The 18,100-nt window shown below is 46.0% G+C and overlaps 1 protein-coding gene across 1 annotated transcript in view; it reads right to left on the bottom strand.

The window, feature by feature from the left end:
* The window catches only part of MAN1A1 (mannosidase alpha class 1A member 1), a 549,722-nt gene that overhangs the window by 104,682 nt on the left and 426,940 nt on the right, over window positions 1-18,100 (bottom strand). The window contains exon 8 of the mRNA XM_078648470.1: window positions 15,882-15,997. Within this exon, the coding sequence (XP_078504596.1) occupies window positions 15,882-15,997 (116 nt within the window). The remainder of the gene's footprint in view (window positions 1-15,881; window positions 15,998-18,100) is intronic.

Here is an 18,100-nt window from a genome sequence, read left to right as displayed (position 1 = left end):
ATGAGTGACATTTTCTTGCGAGCAAAATCTAGCAATGAAGACAAGGAAAACCTAAATATCAGAAATGATCCCCATTTGAACAACAATAAACTCTAAGATCATCTTAAAACTTCTGTAAAACACCAGCAATGAAAGGGCACTAACGAGACACAGACTGCGTGACTATAGTTCTCAGTATCATAGGGCAGTCAGGCACAGCAGTTATTAAGAAGATGATATCATTGATCTGCTCATTCATGACCTGCGCTAGCCTAAAAAAGAAAAGTTAATAGCATAGCAAGTGCAACAAGGTTGGTTACACCATCACTCACTCAGTCTCAGGCATTATTGGTTGCTAGGGCAATAAGGTAACAAGCATTTACAATGCAATGGTTTCGCCTTTGGAAAAGTTAGAGCTATTGGCATTGTAAATGACAACATTTGTATTTATGTGTTGGTTTTGAAAACAGATAAATAAATGGCATTGTCATTTACATTGCCATTAGCTTAATCTCTGCAGTCACTCTGCAGTCCCATAGCACTCCCTAGCCCTCCCTAGTCACTCTGCACTCCCTAGTCACTCTGCACTCCCTAGTCACTCTGCACTCCCTAGCACTCTCTAGTCACTCTGCACTCCCTTGCACTCTGCACTCCCTTGCACTCCCTTGCACTCCCTAGTCACTCTGCACTCCCTAGTCACTCTGCACTCCCTAGATTCATTGTCTGTATATTGTGTGTGTGGTGTAAAGTACTGACACACACTACACCGATATGAGTAGCGATATACAACAAATTAAATGCATATGAGAGAGGGGCTACGTAAAGATGAGGGGCACTGTTGGAGGGTGGCAGTGAGGAAATCCGAGAAGGAGGTAGTGGGAGGGGCTAGGGAGCGATGAGGGTCACTGTTGGAGGGTGACAGTGAGGGAATCCGAGGAAGAGGTCATCGGGTGGAGGGGGAGCTAGGGAGAGATGAGGTGCACTGGTGGAGGGTGGTAGTGAGAGAGTCTGAGGAGGAGGTCATGAGAGGGAGGGGCTACAGAGAAATGAGGGGCACTGGTGGAGGGTGGCCGTGAGGGAATCAGAGAAAGAGGTCATGAGGGGCAGGGGCTATGGGGAGATGAGGGGCACTTGTGGCGTGTGGCAGTGAGGGAATCTGAGGAAGAGGTCAATCAAGGGGCCATGGTGGGATGAGAGGCATTGTTGGAAGGTGGTAGTAAAGGTATTTGCGACAAAAGAGTTTATTGGTATGGTGCCAAAAAAGACTTTCGCATAAGCGCTAAAGCCGGCCCTGCAGCCTTTCTGTTTTTGTTTATTTAATTAGCAGTCAGGTCATAAGGGCTACTGTGGAACATACTTTAAAGTGTGTGCTAATTATATTTACTGCTATATTCAATGTTTTAAGTTTGAAGGAGATTTTACTAATGTTTTTACCGGGAAAAATGAAAGTGGAGCCCGATGGTGCCTGATATGGGGCTGGGGCCTACGGTCACCTGTGAGCTAAGGTGCACTGGAGAGGAGTAGTGGATAATCAAGCTTGTAAGGGAGTGTGTTGCAGAGTCCGGGGTCAGGTGGAGGTAGTAATGAAGAGGGATTCTCCCTGAAGGCTCGCACAGAGGGAGCCCGAGAAGTGTCACTTGCCTGATACTCCCACCTCAGAAACCGCCTCTTTCCATCAAAGGAACATTACATGGAAAAAAAACTTTTTGAGAGTGATAATATTTAGAAAGAGATTCAGAAAAGTGTGCGTTTTACTGGGCCTTGTAGGACTAAGAAGAGATAAAGGAGGGCACTCAAGCAGGCCTTCTCAGGCCTATATGCGACAAATCGAGCACGCAGTGGCCCACCCAAATGCACCCTTGGCCAACCCAAATAAAAATTCCTGGAGCCGGGCCTGCTTGGTAGTAACACTGATGCTGTCTTGTTAAACGTACAGCACTCTCCAGAGGACTGCTGTTAAAGTCCCACTAAAAGTGCTGAGCAGTTCCAACACCATCTTATCAAAAATAAATAAGCCCAGAAGTGCTGGTGCTGTCTGATTAAAAGTACTGTGGCCCTGCTGAGAAGTGAGTTCAGACACCCTTATGGTAAGTACTAATCATGTCACACCACAGGCATAGCAGCAGTACTGAGAAGGGCTGCCTCAGTCCGAGTTAAGGTATAGCAACCTGAAAAGGAAATGCTGGTCCAAGTCTGTAAAATATATATTTTCTGTATAAGAAATGCTGCTACTTTCCTCAGAAAAGTTTAGCATTTCCAACAGGCGGGCAAGTAGAGCCAAATTTCGGTGGGGGGGGAAAGGGGGGGGGGGGAGGTGCTGAAAAAGATTGTGGGAGAAGTTAGTTCTTTCAGCCATGGGCAGAGTTGCTCTAGGAAGGGGTGAAAACACAACACAAGCCTCATTAACAAGTAAATGGTCTTTTAAAGACCTGTGAACTACTCTGGTGCAGCTGCAATTAGACGGACGCCAGCCTGAGAAGCTGTCTCAGCCGGGCTGACACACACGAAGGGGGAGGTGGTGGGGAAGCTTTGATACTGTCTAATTAAGGAGTAAAATGCCTGCTGAGAGGCGACCTTGCTTTCCTACTAACATCCAACGGTTGTGCCAGTAACCGCTATAGCAGTCTTTGTGCAAATACAGCAGCACTAAAGAGAAATTATATGTGAACAGACTGCCCCAAAGTTAAGTGAAACCTAGAAACATATATATTATAGAAAAACTATATGGTTCCACTTGTAAAGGAAATTTTATGTATTTTCAGTATTCCCGTATGTTAACAAATTCCAAACAAAAATCAAAAGCACCAAACATGACATTACAATAATCTTTGTACTCATGTAAGACAGTTTAAAAAAAAATATAGTTACATAATAAAAAGTGATAGCTTATATGGTACAGTGGTAAGTGCAGCAGAGTGTACACTGCAATCAAAGCAATTGAATAGAACAATCTGAAAAAGAAAAAGAAACAACACTTCATTAAAAACAAGTGGTGAAAGTATTTATTATGGCAAAAAAGCCCAAACTATCTATGTTATGAAAAAATGAGGTCCTCAATTTGATCATCAGAGTTTTGATACGCCATTTGCACTATATCGATGTTTCAGCTTTGTTGTGTTAATCAGCAGGACATCGGGGTTGGGAGCAACTTAGCAGTACATCTGCGTGTAATGTTAGATGTAGACTGCCTTTGAGGGAAAAAATAAGATTTATACTCCCCTGGCTGCGCACTCCACTGAATACAGTAGCGCCTTTTTTATGCTCATTATGAAAATATTGCATTATATGAATACATAGATTTCTTCTAAATTCATGTGAGTTCAGAGGTGCACATAGATTTTTATTTAACACATTAGTGAAGTGACATAGTTCTCCCATTAGAGGTGCAGCTGCTTTGTTGATAATGCAATATTGTGATGACAATATTATGCCCTTTAAATACTACTGCTTGTGCCATTTTTATTTTTATTTTATATTCTTATATAGCGCCTGAATAGACCCCCGAAGGGGTATCTCCGCGCTTTTGCCAGTAAGAATATGACTCCAGATAGTCGTGTTCAGAAGGTGGTAGTACATATTACAAAGGAAGCGTTAATTACTAGTGAATAGGTGTGTTTTTAAGGTCTTCCGAAAGGCCAGATGGCTAGTGAGTGATCTCAACTCAAGAGGTAGAGAGTTCCAGAGCGCTGGCCCCGCATGGGCCAGCGCTCGGCCTCCTTGTCTGGATTTCTTTATTCTGGGTACCTGCAGTAGCTGCAGATTGCTGGATCGCAGGGAACGCCCAGGAGCATATGGCTGAAAGATTTCAGCCAGATATTTTGGGCCTTTGCCTATCACACTTTTGTGAATGGTACACAGAGTTTTAAACTGTACTCGCTTCCTCACTGGTAACCAGTGGAGTCTAGTCAGCAGGGGGCGAGAAGGAGTCCTAGGGGGAACATTCAGGACAGTCCTTGCGGCCGTGTTTTGGATTACTTGTAACTTATTAAAATACTAATATAAGTACTACTGAACTTACTGAATTACAATAGTATACTTGCATAATAACATTATCCCCATAAAATACTAATACTATTGTACTTACAATGCAACACTAAGGCAGTGACAATACTCTCCTTCATATTTTAGCAACCTTACTGAGAAGTTTCTTTATTGATCTGTTAGATATACAGCAGTGATAATGAGACGTTCGAATATTGCCACATTAGAGGTAAAGCAACTTAGCTGAGCCGTGCTGTTCCTGTGAGTGTAGCTACCGTTGGTGCAGCAGGTGCAGTGGCACCGGGGTCCAGTGCCCTGAGAGGCAGGCGGGCAACTAGAGCCAAATGTCGGGGGGGGGGGGGCTGAAAAAGATTTTGGGGGGGGGCTAATTCTTCCAGCCGTAACCAGAGTGGCTGTAAGAAGGGGTGAAAACATAACAAAAGCCTCATTTACATTTAAATGGTCTTTTACAGACCTGTGAAGTACTCGGGTGCGGCTGCAATTAGACGTCACCAGCCGCGAAGATGTGTCAGCCCGGGCTGACACACGACGGGGGGCTGAAGCCCGGTGAGCCCAATGGGTGTTGTGCGCCTGCTGAGAGGCCCTTAAACTTTGACAATAGCTGTATTTTACCACACCGAGAGCACTCAGATGGGCCATGTTCTTCGCTTGCACCAGGGGCCCCGGCATCCATGCTAAAGTACTGACTGGTACTAACCCATTAAAAATATCAGCGCTCTGCTACTGTCCCTTTAAATTTTAGCAGATCTGCTCAGTAAAGGCGGCATTGTCCTATTTAAACAGCGCTGTACAATAAAAATCCTATAGGAGAATGCAACAGAAAAAAAATCGACAGAAACCTCCCGCATCGCACAAGATACACACACTATTGCTTCTAACACTGCTGTCCACTGTGAGTTCCCACACACAAGTGCATCGCCTCATAGTGGGTGGTACACCTCTCGTTCACTCAGCACGGGTATGCCTTACACCCAGCAGTGCTGTAGCGCTCAACAGCACTTTCCACTGAGTGCTTCTTCACGTCAATGCAATACCTGAGAACCAGAGCTGCCGACTTTGAAGCTGGGGAGTGAGTTTCGAGTCTCAGCATCCTCAACATCCTGTGATTGTGGGCAAATTATTTAATTTCCGTGTGTCTCACAAACATGAATGAGTAGTATAGCTGGGGCTCAGGTAAAGCGCTACAGTACCTTCGGTTCGAGTTCGTGCTATATAAAACAGAGAGAGAAAACACAGCACAGATATGCCTAATAGTGGGTATTAATATTGTATCGTAAAGTGTCACACCGCTTCATACAGGCACAGCAGACACCACCAAGATACATAACAAACATGGATGTACAAATGTTTAACTCTTTTACTGTCACAGAACACATCAGGCAGAAGACCCCACGCATCCAACGCAGCCCGCATGTGTCAAATATGTGCTAACTATGTCATATTGTAAGGTACCACATAATTTGCTAAAGCAGGCGGCATCTAAAAGCACAGAAGACATTAAATGTGTTGTTATTTCACTGCAAGATGAATACACTTGACAGAATATACTGCATATGTCGTATGTGGCAAATATGTGGCCACAATGTAATATTGTAAGATACCACGTCACTTCATGTAGCAGACGCCAGCAAGATGTGCAACACACATGCACAGTTTGTCATATTAAATGTGTTATTCTTTCACTGCGGCTGAACACTTTAGTCAAAGCAACCCACATGTATCCAGATGCCATGTATGACAAGTACATGGCTGTCAAGTAGCTCCCAGAAAGACTACTATTGAAGGATACATTCCCATCCACACACAATAGAGCGCATCAGAGAAAACAAGGGCGAACTTGGTACAAATAAAAGTTAACGTTTTAACAGAAGTGAAACAAGGAAAGGCACGGACAGCGGGAGGGGGGCGGGAAAGGAACGGACAGTGGGAGGGGGGGCGGGAAAGGAACGGACAGTGGGAGGGGGGGCGGGAAAGGAACGGACAGCGGGAGGGGGGGCGGGAAAGGAACGGACAGTGGGAGGGGGGGCGGGAAAGGAACGGACAGCGGGAGGGGGGGCGAGAAAGGAACGGACAGCAGGAGGGGGGGCGGGAAAGGAACGGACAGCGGGAGGGGGGGCGGGAAAAACAACATGTTAGAAGCATACTGTGCAAACAGAAACATTAACAACACGGGCATGTACAGACAACAGAAAAAAACAAACAAAAACTTAAAACAAAAGACATGAGACGGGGCATTGGAAATAACAACAACTTCAAACTCGCCAACCACTTCGGCCAAAGGCTTTTCCAAAGTGACGAAAACATCACGGGACAAAAAAAAAAAAAATAATACACGCCCACAGCCACATGACGTCAGAAAAGAGGCAGGATGAGAAAAACCTCGCCGAAACGCCCACGAATCGCCTCGAACGATGACAGGCAGATCTCACTTCCAATGGCTAGCCTCCATTTTTGGAGGTAGCCAATGGGAGAGTGAGGCGGTGCCCAAGCCACAATACTCTAACAAAAGATTTCGACCTGCACCGAAAAGCTGCGCGGCGCAGCTTTTCGCCAGGTCGAAACCTAAAAAGAATGCTGGAAGTGCCAGCGCAAAACCCGGAGGTGTTTTCCTCTTAACATGCAACAGTGCAAATAAATGAGTAAATACAAATTGCACATTCACAAAGGTGTAAAACGAAGACCTAAAAAAAAGTTGGATATTATACTGTTTTTTCAAAAAGAAACAATGTTTAGATTTATGCCACATTGTGGTCACCTATGTACTGATCCCTTTCAAAAGAGAAAACATTTCCTTTTTAAAAAAAATAAAGATCTTTTTAAGATCGGATATGTAAATCTGTCCCTGTAAATGGACTAGTTGCTACTTTGATTACTTTAACAATATATAGATGCAGAATATATTTCAAACAAGGTTCGTGGATGGTGAAAGAGAAATTATGCTTGTGTGGTGAAAACTTCGTACCAGTGTTGCCAGGAAAAGGTAACAATTCCGGAGGCTGGGGCACAAGCTGAGGCAGGAAAAACACCTGTTTTGCCAGGCGGCCGGAAGAAAAACAATTAACAACTCATCGTGCCTCTGCCAGCTTACACCGACTCCCCCCACCACCCCACCCCCATGCCCCTTGGCTCTGGCAATCAATTAGCATGCTGCGGAGCATTAGTTTCGACTCCAGTACGCTTTCTGTCCCATGTGGGGCCCAAGACCCCCGTACTCGAGCCTCCCAAAACAGAATGTAATCGGCCCCAAACATGGATCCTTTCTCAACTGCAATGCATTTATCAAATTAATAACGTTAACAAAAACCTGAGTATGACTCAGCTGACTCGACCCGCCGCCGCAGTCTACTACAGGATCGGGCATTTATTTTCAGGGCACTCCTCAGGAGACTGAGGCACACATTAATTCACAGCCAGGCCTGCCTGTATATTTTCAAAACCACTAGGCTAGTTTAAGCTTCCGTTTCAACTTTTTAACTAACCTGAATTGATTTCAATGTTAATGAGCTGAGCCCTTACCTGCTATCACACCAGGCCAGCATCATGTTGCCTCGTGTTGGCTGGCCCGAGCTGCCGGAGTGATCATTTAGCTCCTGAGCTAGAGTGACCAGAATTTTAAAGCCAAAAACCGGGACATTTCACAAAAACAGAAGGACTACAATTTTACTTCAAGTGATGAGAGCGCTCCTCAGCAGAGATTTACAGAACAGGCAGTAAGAACATACATAAAATGCAATTTTTAAGCCCAGTAGCTTGCCTGTTTATTAAATTACTTTCTTGAAACAACTGCTAACTATCCCTGCTTTATAAAACATAAAAAAACACCTCCCACCGTTTTCAGTCGACCCTCTCTAAAAACGGGGACATGAGCTAAATTTCTTGAAATTTGCTGGGACAGCTGGTGAAAAACGGGGACCGTCCTGGCAAAACGGGGACACCTGGTCACCCTATCCTGAGCCTGCCTCCCCTACATCGCGGGCGGCCCAGCAGGGCAGGTCAGTCTGGTGCGAACAGCAGGGTGTTGTGGGGCCGAGCATCACCATGATCTCCCCCCCCCCCCCCACAAACAAGTGAGTAACACTCGAGAGATGGGCCCGTCCTCAGCAGAGGGAGTTCTCACAACATGTAATAACTCACTTCTGCACTTTTTGGAAGCAGGACGTGACGTCCTCATGTGACGCTACACAGAACGGTGGGCCGGGCGGGCTATGGCACCACTCAGGCTATCTAGTGACTCAGAGCCCCGCTGCGCGCCCCGCAGGAATAAAGACAAGATACATTGTAGCAGCACTACCTGCCACTCTCGGAGGATGAGCCGGAGTTGCTAGGAGGACTCCCAAGCCTACAGGAGCAGCCCGTGCAAGCACCGATGCGTGCCGCCAGCTTCAAGACACTTTTTACAGCGCACTTTCTGTGATAGCTCTCATGTGCATTATGCGTGACCATGCATTTCAGTGCGGTGATGCGGAGCACCACACTGAAATGCGTTAGTGTCACGTCTGATGCGTGATACTTGACAGTACAGGACGTTCTGAAAAGCGTCGTGATGAAAATATACACTATTTGTATTCCAAATAAGGCCATGCTGTGGCAAAATAAAGCCTGCAGCTTGGGGGCACTTAACTGACTTCCAAAGTGATAAAATTGGCAAACAATACAATTTCAACAAAAAAAGGACACGCACAAATTGGAAGATGTTGTTTCCTGGCGTTTGCATTAATATGTTTAGAATAATTTTAACCGCGCAGTATGGCGGTTGGCTAACACGTAGGACAGCACAGTCTGACAGCTGAGAGGCCTAACCACAAAATTCAGACATCTGACCACTCTTACTAGATTAACCCCAACGTGCTTCACCATAAAACATGGATTCCAGGAGCAAAGGCTACAAGGCCTTGCTACATGAATACCTACTAATTACCTACACTTTATTCCATATTTCAGAAAATGAACAGGTTTTCATTTTTATAATAAAAACACTATCCAAAACAAGCCTACGTTCCCTATAGGTTACAATAATTCTTTGACGGTTTGTGATTATTTACAAATACAACTCATCTCGCCCCCTTCTCAAGCCTCCCCCTGCCCAGTTAGCCTAAATAAGGCCATGTGGAAATCGCCCAGTAGTTTTTAAGTTGGAGCCCAGTACAGAACTGTGTTCACGTCCTGGGAAAGCGCACATTTATTGGAGGAATGATGACAGTCGAAAGACCCTGGTGTTCAAGGCTGGTGGGAAATGCATGTTATGCAGAAGAGGGGGAAGGCTAGTGCATATCTAATGGTTTTCCGTGACTGCGATAGCTAAAGTAACGTTAATGCCTGAATTACAGATTGCTTTACCAGCTTATCAAACTTCACAACTCTTTTGGTCTGCACATCTGGACGATGTTTGACACCTCCATGTGATAATTTTCATACCTGCAAAAAACATTTCTACCTGGCCTTCAGTAATTAAAATGCATCTCAAATCCCAGACTGTGATGGACTGCATCCAAATGTACTCCCTTTCTTATCAAATCCTACTCCAACAATATTTGGATTGTAGTGAGGTTGGAAATTCCAGCAGCAATGAGACAAAACTTGGTTTAATTCGAAGGCTGTTAAGTCTGAAGACGTTTTTTTTTAGGTCTTGCCTAGGCAGCACATGCACGGTCTCTTCGAATTCTGCTATATCAACTCTGTGGGTTTACAGCTCGTCCATCGATTTTATACATTTATTCGCACGTTCTTCCTAAAAGCTTGCTTCTGGGTGGGTAATTATTGTTTTTTGTCCCTCCTTCTGGTGTCTTGCTCCCTCCCACGGAGCAGGGGCCTATCACCTGTATCCTTTCACTTTTGTCTATTTCTGTTCGTGTATGTGCACTATTTTTTCGGTTGGTTCCTGCAAGTCTGTTTTCAGTCGCTCCACATTTACAGTGAGCTCCAATTCATTGTCTCGTCACATTTGCCAGATCGCCTCCACATCCCAATGTGGAGAGATCAACTCTGTATGTAAGGTTCATGATTAGAAAACAGAGTGAGAAGTAAACTGTCAAACTGTATGGGTGTCTAATGTCACCCATTCATACTAAACTGAAATATAAAAAGTATAGATAGTTGAAATATAAATAGTTTCTCAATCTTGGTCAAATGAGAGAACTGAAACTCTCAATGTAAGTGTGACTAGTCAGTCCCACCACTAACCCTTAGGAACCATGTATTCAAGTCTGCATGAGTGCAGAGCGACCCTTGACCCCCACCAGGTAGGTCGCTCCCCCTTCGCACAGCACCGCCTTCTGCCCTCTGTTCCACTCGTTTTTTTGTGTCCTTCTGCCCTTCTTGCCACTCATTTTCCCCTCGTTTTTTGTGCCTTACTGCCCTCTGTTCCACTCGTTTTTCGTGCCCTTCTGCCCTCTGTTGCACTCGTTTTTGTGCCCCTCTGTCCTCACTCTTTTTCCCTACTTTTTTGTGCCTCTCTGCCCTCTGATCCAATCGTTTTGTGCCCTTCTGCCCCACGTTTTTTGTGCCCTTCTGCCCTCAGTTCCACTCGTTTTTTGTGCTCTTCTGCCCTGTGCCACACGTTTTCCCCTCGTTTTTTGTGCCTTTCTGCTCTCTGGTTCCACTCATATTTTGTGCCCTTCTGCCCTCTGTGTGAATCGTTTTCCCTCGTTTTTTGTGCCTTTCTGCCCCCTGTTCCACTCGTTTTTCCCTCGTTTTTGTGCCCTTCTGCCCTCTGTTCCACTCATTTTTTGTGCCCCTCTGTGCCACTTGTTTTTCCCTCGTTTTTTGTGCCTCTCTGCCCTCTGTTCCACTCGTTTTGTGCCCTTCTGCCCTCTATGCCACTCATTTTTTGTGCGCTTCTGCCATCCCTGCCACTCGTTTTCCCACGTTTGTTCCTTTCTGCCACCTGTTCCACTCGTTCTTCCCTCGTTTTGTGCCCTTCTGCCCTCTGTTCCACTAATGTTTTTGTGCCCCTCTGCCCTCTTTGCCACTCGTTTCCCCAATCATTTTTTGTGCCTCTACCCTCTGTTCCATTTTGTTTTGTGCCCTTCTGCCCTCTGTTCCACTCGTTTTTGTGCCCTTCTGCCCTCTGTTCCACTCGTTTTCCCCCCTCGGTTTTTGTGCCTTTCTGCCCTCTGTTCCACTCGTTTTTGTGCCCTTCTGCCCTCTGTTCCACTAGTTTTCCCTTGTTTTTTGTGCTTTTCTGCCCTCTGTTCCACTAGTTTTTCCCTCTTTTTTTGTGTCCTTCAGCCCTCTGTTCCACTCGTTGTGCCCTTCTGCCCTGTGCCACTCGTTTTTCCCTCGTTTTTTGCGCCTTTCAGCCCTCTGGTTCGACTCGTTTTGTGCCCTTCTGCCCTCTGTTCCACTCGTTTTTGTGCCCTTCTGCCCTCTGTTCCACTCGTTTTTTGTGCCCTTCTGTCCTCTGTTCCACTCGTTTTTTGTGCCCTTCTGCCCTCTGTTCCACTCGTCGTTGTGCCCTTCTGCCCTGTGCCATCGTTTTCCCCTCGTTTTTTGCGCCTTTCAGCCCTCTGGTTCCACTCGTTTTGTGCCCTTCTGCCCTCTGTTCCACTCGTTTTTGTGCCCTTCTGCCCTCTGTTCCACTCGTTTTTTGTGCCCTTCTGCCCTCTGTTCCACTAGTTTTTCCCTCGTTTTTTGTGCCTTTTTGCCCTCTGTTCCACTCGTTTTTGTGCCCTTCTGCCCTCTGGTCCACTGGTTTTTCCCTCTTTTTTTGTGCCTTACTGCCCTCTATTCCACTCGTTTTTCGTGCCCTTCTGCCCTCTGTTACACTCGTTTTTTGTGCCTCTGCCCTCTGTTCCACTCGTTTTGTGCCCTTCTGCCCTCTGTTCCACTCGTTTTGTGCCCTTCTGCCCTCTGTTCCACTCTTTTTTGTGCCCTTGTGCCCTCTGTTCCACTCGTTTTTTGTGCTCTTCTGCCCTCTGTGCCACTCGTTTTTCCCTTGTTTTTTGTCCCTTTCTGCCCTCTGTTCCACTAGTTTTTGTGCCCTTCTGCCCTCTGTGCCACTTGTTTTCCCTCGTTTATTGTGCCTTTCTGCCCTCTGTTCCACTCGTTTTTCCCTTTGTGTTTTGTGCCCTTCTGCCCTCTGATCCACTCATTTTTTTGTGCCACTGTTTTTTCCCTCTTTTTTTGTGCCTCTGCCCTCTGTTTCACTCGTTTTGTGCCCTCTGTTCCACTCGTTTTTGTGCCCTACTGCCCTCTGTTCCACTCGTTTTTTTGTGCCCTTCTGCCCTCTGTGCCACTCGTTTTGTGCCCTTCTGCCCTCTGTTCCACTCGTTTTTGTGCCCTTCTGCCCTCTGTTCCACTCGTTTTTTGTGCCCTTCTGCCCTCTGTTCCACTAGTTTTTCCCTCGTTTTTTGTGCCTTTTTGCCCTCTGTTCCACTCGTTTTTGTGCCCTTCTGCCCTCTGGTCCACTGGTTTTTCCCTCTTTTTTTGTGCCTTACTGCCCTCTATTCCACTCGTTTTTCGTGCCCTTCTGCCCTCTGTTACACTCGTTTTTTGTGCCTCTGCCCTCTGTTCCACTCGTTTTGTGCCCTTCTGCCCTCTGTTCCACTCTTTTTTGTGCCCTTGTGCCCTCTGTTCCACTCGTTTTTTGTGCTCTTCTGCCCTCTGTGCCACTCGTTTTTCCCTTGTTTTTTGTCCCTTTCTGCCCTCTGTTCCACTAGTTTTTGTGCCCTTCTGCCCTCTGTGCCACTTGTTTTCCCTCGTTTATTGTGCCTTTCTGCCCTCTGTTCCACTCGTTTTTCCCTTTGTGTTTTGTGCCCTTCTGCCCTCTGATCCACTCATTTTTTTGTGCCACTGTTTTTTCCCTCTTTTTTTGTGCCTCTGCCCTCTGTTTCACTCGTTTTGTGCCCTCTGTTCCACTCGTTTTTGTGCCCTACTGCCCTCTGTTCCACTCGTTTTTTTGTGCCCTTCTGCCCTCTGTGCCACTCACTTTTCACTCGTTTCTGTGCCCCTTTTGCCTTCTGTTCTGCTCTTTTTTGTGCCCTTTTGCCTTCTGTTCTGCTCTTTTTTGTGCCCTTTTGCCTTCTGTGCCACTCGTTTTACCCTCGATTTTGTGCCCCTTTTCCTTCTGTTACCTTTGTTGTCCCTCACCGACCTCCCCGCTGCATCCCCGCCCCCCTGACTGCCCGCTGCCCATTCGCTGCCCCTTCCTCCCAGCTGCTCCTCCCTCTCCATATATGCCAGCTGCTGCGCGGCCGCGCCACTGGCGCGCCCAAAGAGAGCCCGTCTGCGCCTAAGGTGAGCCCGTCTGCGCCTAAGGTGAGCCCGTCTGCGCCTAAGGTGAGCCCAGGGCCAGAACCCCATGCCCCCTCCACTACAATGCCAGCACTCTGCACGCTGAACTCCGGACAGAGCCACACCAGCTTCAAGGCCGCCCCAAGACGCACACACGGCCCTTTCACCTGCCAGAATTGCAGCTACACCAGCCTCAGAGCCGACGAACCACCCGCCAAGAAAGACCCGAACCACCTCCGATGCATACTACTGAACAACCGCTCCGCACGCAAGCATGACGTCGAGCTCTGGGACCTGCTTGACAACTTCCCCGGACGTCGCCTTCCTGACAGACCTGGTTTAACGACTCCTCCGCACCCGCCATAGCCATCAAAGACGGCTACAAGATCACCCACAGAGACCGCACCAACAGAGTCGGAGGAGGAATCGCCATCATCCGCAAGAACAGCATCAGGGTCTCAACTAGCACAGACGTCGTGCTCTGCACCGCCGAACACAGGCATTTCCAGATCCACACAGACCATAATTCCACCCTCAGAGGCACCCTCGTCTACCGACTCCCCAGACCCCGCCACCAGTTCAGTGACTCCATCGCTAAATTTATCAACATGCACGCCCTGACCTCCACCGACTACATCCTCCTCGGAGACCTGAACTTTCACCTTGAGAGCAACAACAACTCCACAACCCTGATCGATAACCTCGCCAACCTCGGACTGAAGCAACTCGTCACAATGCCCACCCACTCCACCGGCCACACAATCTACCCAGTTTTCTCCTCAAACCCGTACGTCCCCATCAGCCACACCACGAACTCCTCTGGACCGACCACCGCTGCATCCACTCCGCCTTCCAGAAACCCACCACACACCACTGCACCCAACAGATCCCCGCCGCTGCTGGAGCAAAATCACCGAAGACCAACTACACGCAAACCTCGCTCTCAGCCCACCCACCAAACCCTCCAACACAGACGAAGCTGCCCACAGCCTCAGACGCTGGATCGAGGACTGCGCCAACACCCTCGCCCTTCTGAGGAAACCCTCCCACAGAGACACCAGCAAGAAGGCCAGCTGGTTCACCCATTAGAACCAGTAAACACTCTTCTCTCTCTTGTATTTGAGAGAGAATCGATTTGTGGCGACGTCCCTCCACTTACAAGGCTCCTTTTTTTTGTTTTTACTTTGACTTTCCACCTCGAGGAACTCTCCAGAAAGTTCCGAAAGCCCTTACGACTCGTGGGTAAAATTGGCTCAGCATTCAGCCTATGGCGCAACCCCCTCGCTCCTTGCTCTTGCCCTGCTGTTTGGAGCGCTCTCATTTAAAGCATCTGCTAGTGTGTGCTCATCCTAAACAGAAACAAATCAATATTGAAATAAAGGAATTGGCAAAAGTCTGGAAGGACCAACGCACTAACAGTCCCTTGGTGTTCCATAAACAAGCCTTCAAAAAGAAAATCAGCCTCAAATAGAGTATTGTGGCATATGTAAACAAACCTGCGGGTTTATTCAAAAGAAACAGACAGAACAAGCTGAAAGACGCCGCAAGCTGAAGGATACGTGCGCGTACCTATGTGCTATCCGGGCCCAAACTGATGCACACGCCGTGAGCGTGCACATCGGCTGCCCGGGCACGCACATGTTTTGTCTCCCTTCCGCATAAAAGCGACAATAGAGTCTCACCAAGGCGTAGCAGCGCATGCGCTGCATTCGCTAGGCGAGACCTAAAAAACTAAATAAACATGCCAGGCAGTTCCTAAATACCATCAACCCTTTTGTACTACTCCTGATGCAAAATTTGCAGCCCAATAGCAAAGTAAAGAAGAAAAACAAAATAACTTTATAAACCACATCCACTGGAAGATCTTAGGCCATGGGCTCTATGCGGCTGCCCCCAACCTTTTCATCCAACTTCCATCACTATATACATTCCTAACATTTTCTGCAAGGATATTTTCTGAAAGCGTAATGAGAACTGTTGGGAGATGCAAGAGTAAATCAATATATAAATGCACTGATCCTAACACATGAACACCCATATTAGCTATACAAATAATGTAAACAGGCTCCAACCAAAAGAATTCTAACAAGAGGATAATCTGCTCTAATCACTTCCTCAACTGCAGACGCTGGGAGTTAGCTTAGACAATTCGATAATCTCAGCTTTCAGCTTAGTAGAATGGCTGAATGGCGAAAGTTTTGATTACAGCCAACAGTGGCCAAATTAAAGATTGAGAGGAAGTAGGTAAAGTGATAAGTCTCGAATGGTTCCGAGTAAGAAAGAGAGGCCCTCCTATTCTAAAGAGTAGCCGTTAGTCCTGATACAACGGAAGGAATCAAGGGGAAGCTGCAGTCCATCCGTATCACCGGCTATGAACTAATTTTCTGAAACGCAAAGAGCAAGTGGGACTGCTAAACTCCAAGACGCTGACTCACCACCACATGATAAGGATTTAGACGGACTTCTTTTGAAACTTATGGTGAGCTTCAAGCCCCAAAGCCTAATTTAGTGAACATCCAATATTTAGTAAAACCTCACCACAGAACGTACAGGTTTCTTAATTAAGGGTAAGTTGAGAGTTCTATATGCACAGAAAAGTAAAAAGCTCCACAAATTGCATGACTCATTTTTAGTTACTGTGGATTTCGAGGAAGACTTGCTTGTCTTACCTGAACAGCATCATAATACATTCGTTTAGCTTCTTCGTCTGTTTTGTCAGACATCAACCATGCCTTCAGCAAATATTCGTAAAAGCTGTCCCCAAGACCGCCAACAGAGACATGATCTACAATAAAAAAGACGAAATATTACTTAAAAAGCCACAATCCATGACTACCAACAATGTACAATACATGTTATTTTAAAATTGCTTTACAATAGTCAAACTAATTTAGCACTGTACACCCATAACCGCCACTTTAAGCGTATTAAGCATACAAGTATGCCATTATAGCTGTAATAAAACCCAATGAGAGCAGTAAAGTATATCCGGTCAATAAATGTAAGTCAATGTGGAACTGCCACAAAACATTTCATTCATTCCATGTGCTTCCACTGTGAAATAAAACTGTCCACAGAATACACGGACACGAGAGACTCACTGCACTGACACAGCATTTTACTTTCACGATGGTTCTCATGCACTGAACATAGCAGTATGTTTACCTCATGTACCTAGCGCATTTGAGGGGTTGGAGAGTGAAGATATCAGACTAGGGAACACATGGGACCAGATAGAGCTTTTTGTGACTCAAGATTACTAAGAGTTAGCTTAGTTCCTAAATCAGTAGGTATGCCACCAGTCTCTGTCCTAACTTTCTGATGCTGCTGCTCCAGGAAGGAGGGCGGGAGCGGTACAAAGGTCCCAGGTGTGGAGCTTGCCCACATTTTGGTGAAGTGAAGCTAGCTTATGACTAAATCCTGCTTGGAAATAGCCACAAAAAACTTGGAAAGAGGGAAAAGAAAAGTAACCAGGATATTAGTCGAGTAAATGCTGCATCAGCAATAGTGGTGGACAACAAACTACAAAGTAATCAACATTTTCAACTAGTAAGAGCAAGTACTAGGCAGGGTCTCGAGAGGAAACATTACGCAGCAAAAGGGTGAGTTAACGGTGAGGATTGTTTGAAAGAGCTGTGCCAGAATTGTTGAAATATTTTTTTCATGTAACAAATCTGTCTCTTTTAAGTGTCTAAGACTTTTTAGAGTCACTTTGTACTACTGCATTTTTCAACTAAAACAGGCGGCAGGCAAAGACATATTGCAGGCTTCATGAAACAGAACATAATTTGAGTCATAGCCGTTTAAATTACTATTTAAGAATTGTACAGCTCAGTCACATGAATAAAACTATTTCAACAGTCAATGTCATTTGCCATCGTCTTCAGTTCCTTTTAAGTAAGTATTTCAAACATCAGAAGATGTACAAATGCAACTCTTCTCATTTCGGATCCGTGAAACAATTGGATTAACATTTGTGACATTGCTGCTTCCACACATCTTTTGATGAGGGACAAATGAACACAAATATTCATCTATTAATCATAATTCGAGAACCCCAGGCTCCAACCACCTTTCAGAATGTTATCCTTCTGCAGTTTCGTTCCTCATAGTTCAACAAGGAATATCATTTCTATTCTCCTTCTGCAATGATGAAAAAAACATTCATTTAAACAAGTGGACACTTTAGGAGACAGAACTGATTCTCCAATACCACATGGCAGAAGCAGAGCCCATGCTTCTGAAGGAAGCATTGAGCCGTATTGCACGGAAAAAATGTATTGGGCCACAGAATTTTAGAACCACCATCTCCGAAACTGCTGGCGGCTAAAAAGGCCACTTTGAGAACCATGGATTAGCATGCTGAACATACACCATATATTCTGCATGCATTCCAATGACACTGCAGGAAGAAAGATGCTTCCAGCTTATAACAACATATTTGAGCAGCTGTGCTACTGGTAATTTTTATACACCGAAAAACAGTGGGGGTGTCTCCATACATGGGTATTTCACTATCACAGGGCTATAAAAGTTCACTTCAGATTTCGATTCTTTGTGTAACCAAAGTATGTAAACGTCCAGGGGACATGGCAGCCTACAATATACATTTCAGAAAATAAGCAGTGAAAATTGGGTTAAATCTGGGATTCCTTTGCATGGCCACGAGCAAGGACTCTATAGAAATGGGCTTGATAAAAAATGTGCCTAATAGGTGGAAGGCGATTCCTTGGTAGATTGAAGCGACAGGAGTTGCTAGTTTGTTTCACAATTACGAGAAACCAAAAGACCTAGGAAGAATGATCTTTGTAATGAATCATGCGTGCATGCATCCAAAAGGCCAGCGGTTTGGCCCTCTTTGGAGAATGGTCGATAAGCCCCTACACAA

The sequence above is a fragment of the Lissotriton helveticus genome, chromosome 6 (assembly GCF_964261635.1).
Source record: "Lissotriton helveticus chromosome 6, aLisHel1.1, whole genome shotgun sequence".
In the NCBI taxonomy this organism is placed as follows: Eukaryota; Metazoa; Chordata; class Amphibia; order Caudata; family Salamandridae; genus Lissotriton; species Lissotriton helveticus.
The sequence above is the reverse complement of the archived record's forward strand: the minus strand, read 5'-3'. Positions and strand labels throughout refer to the sequence as shown.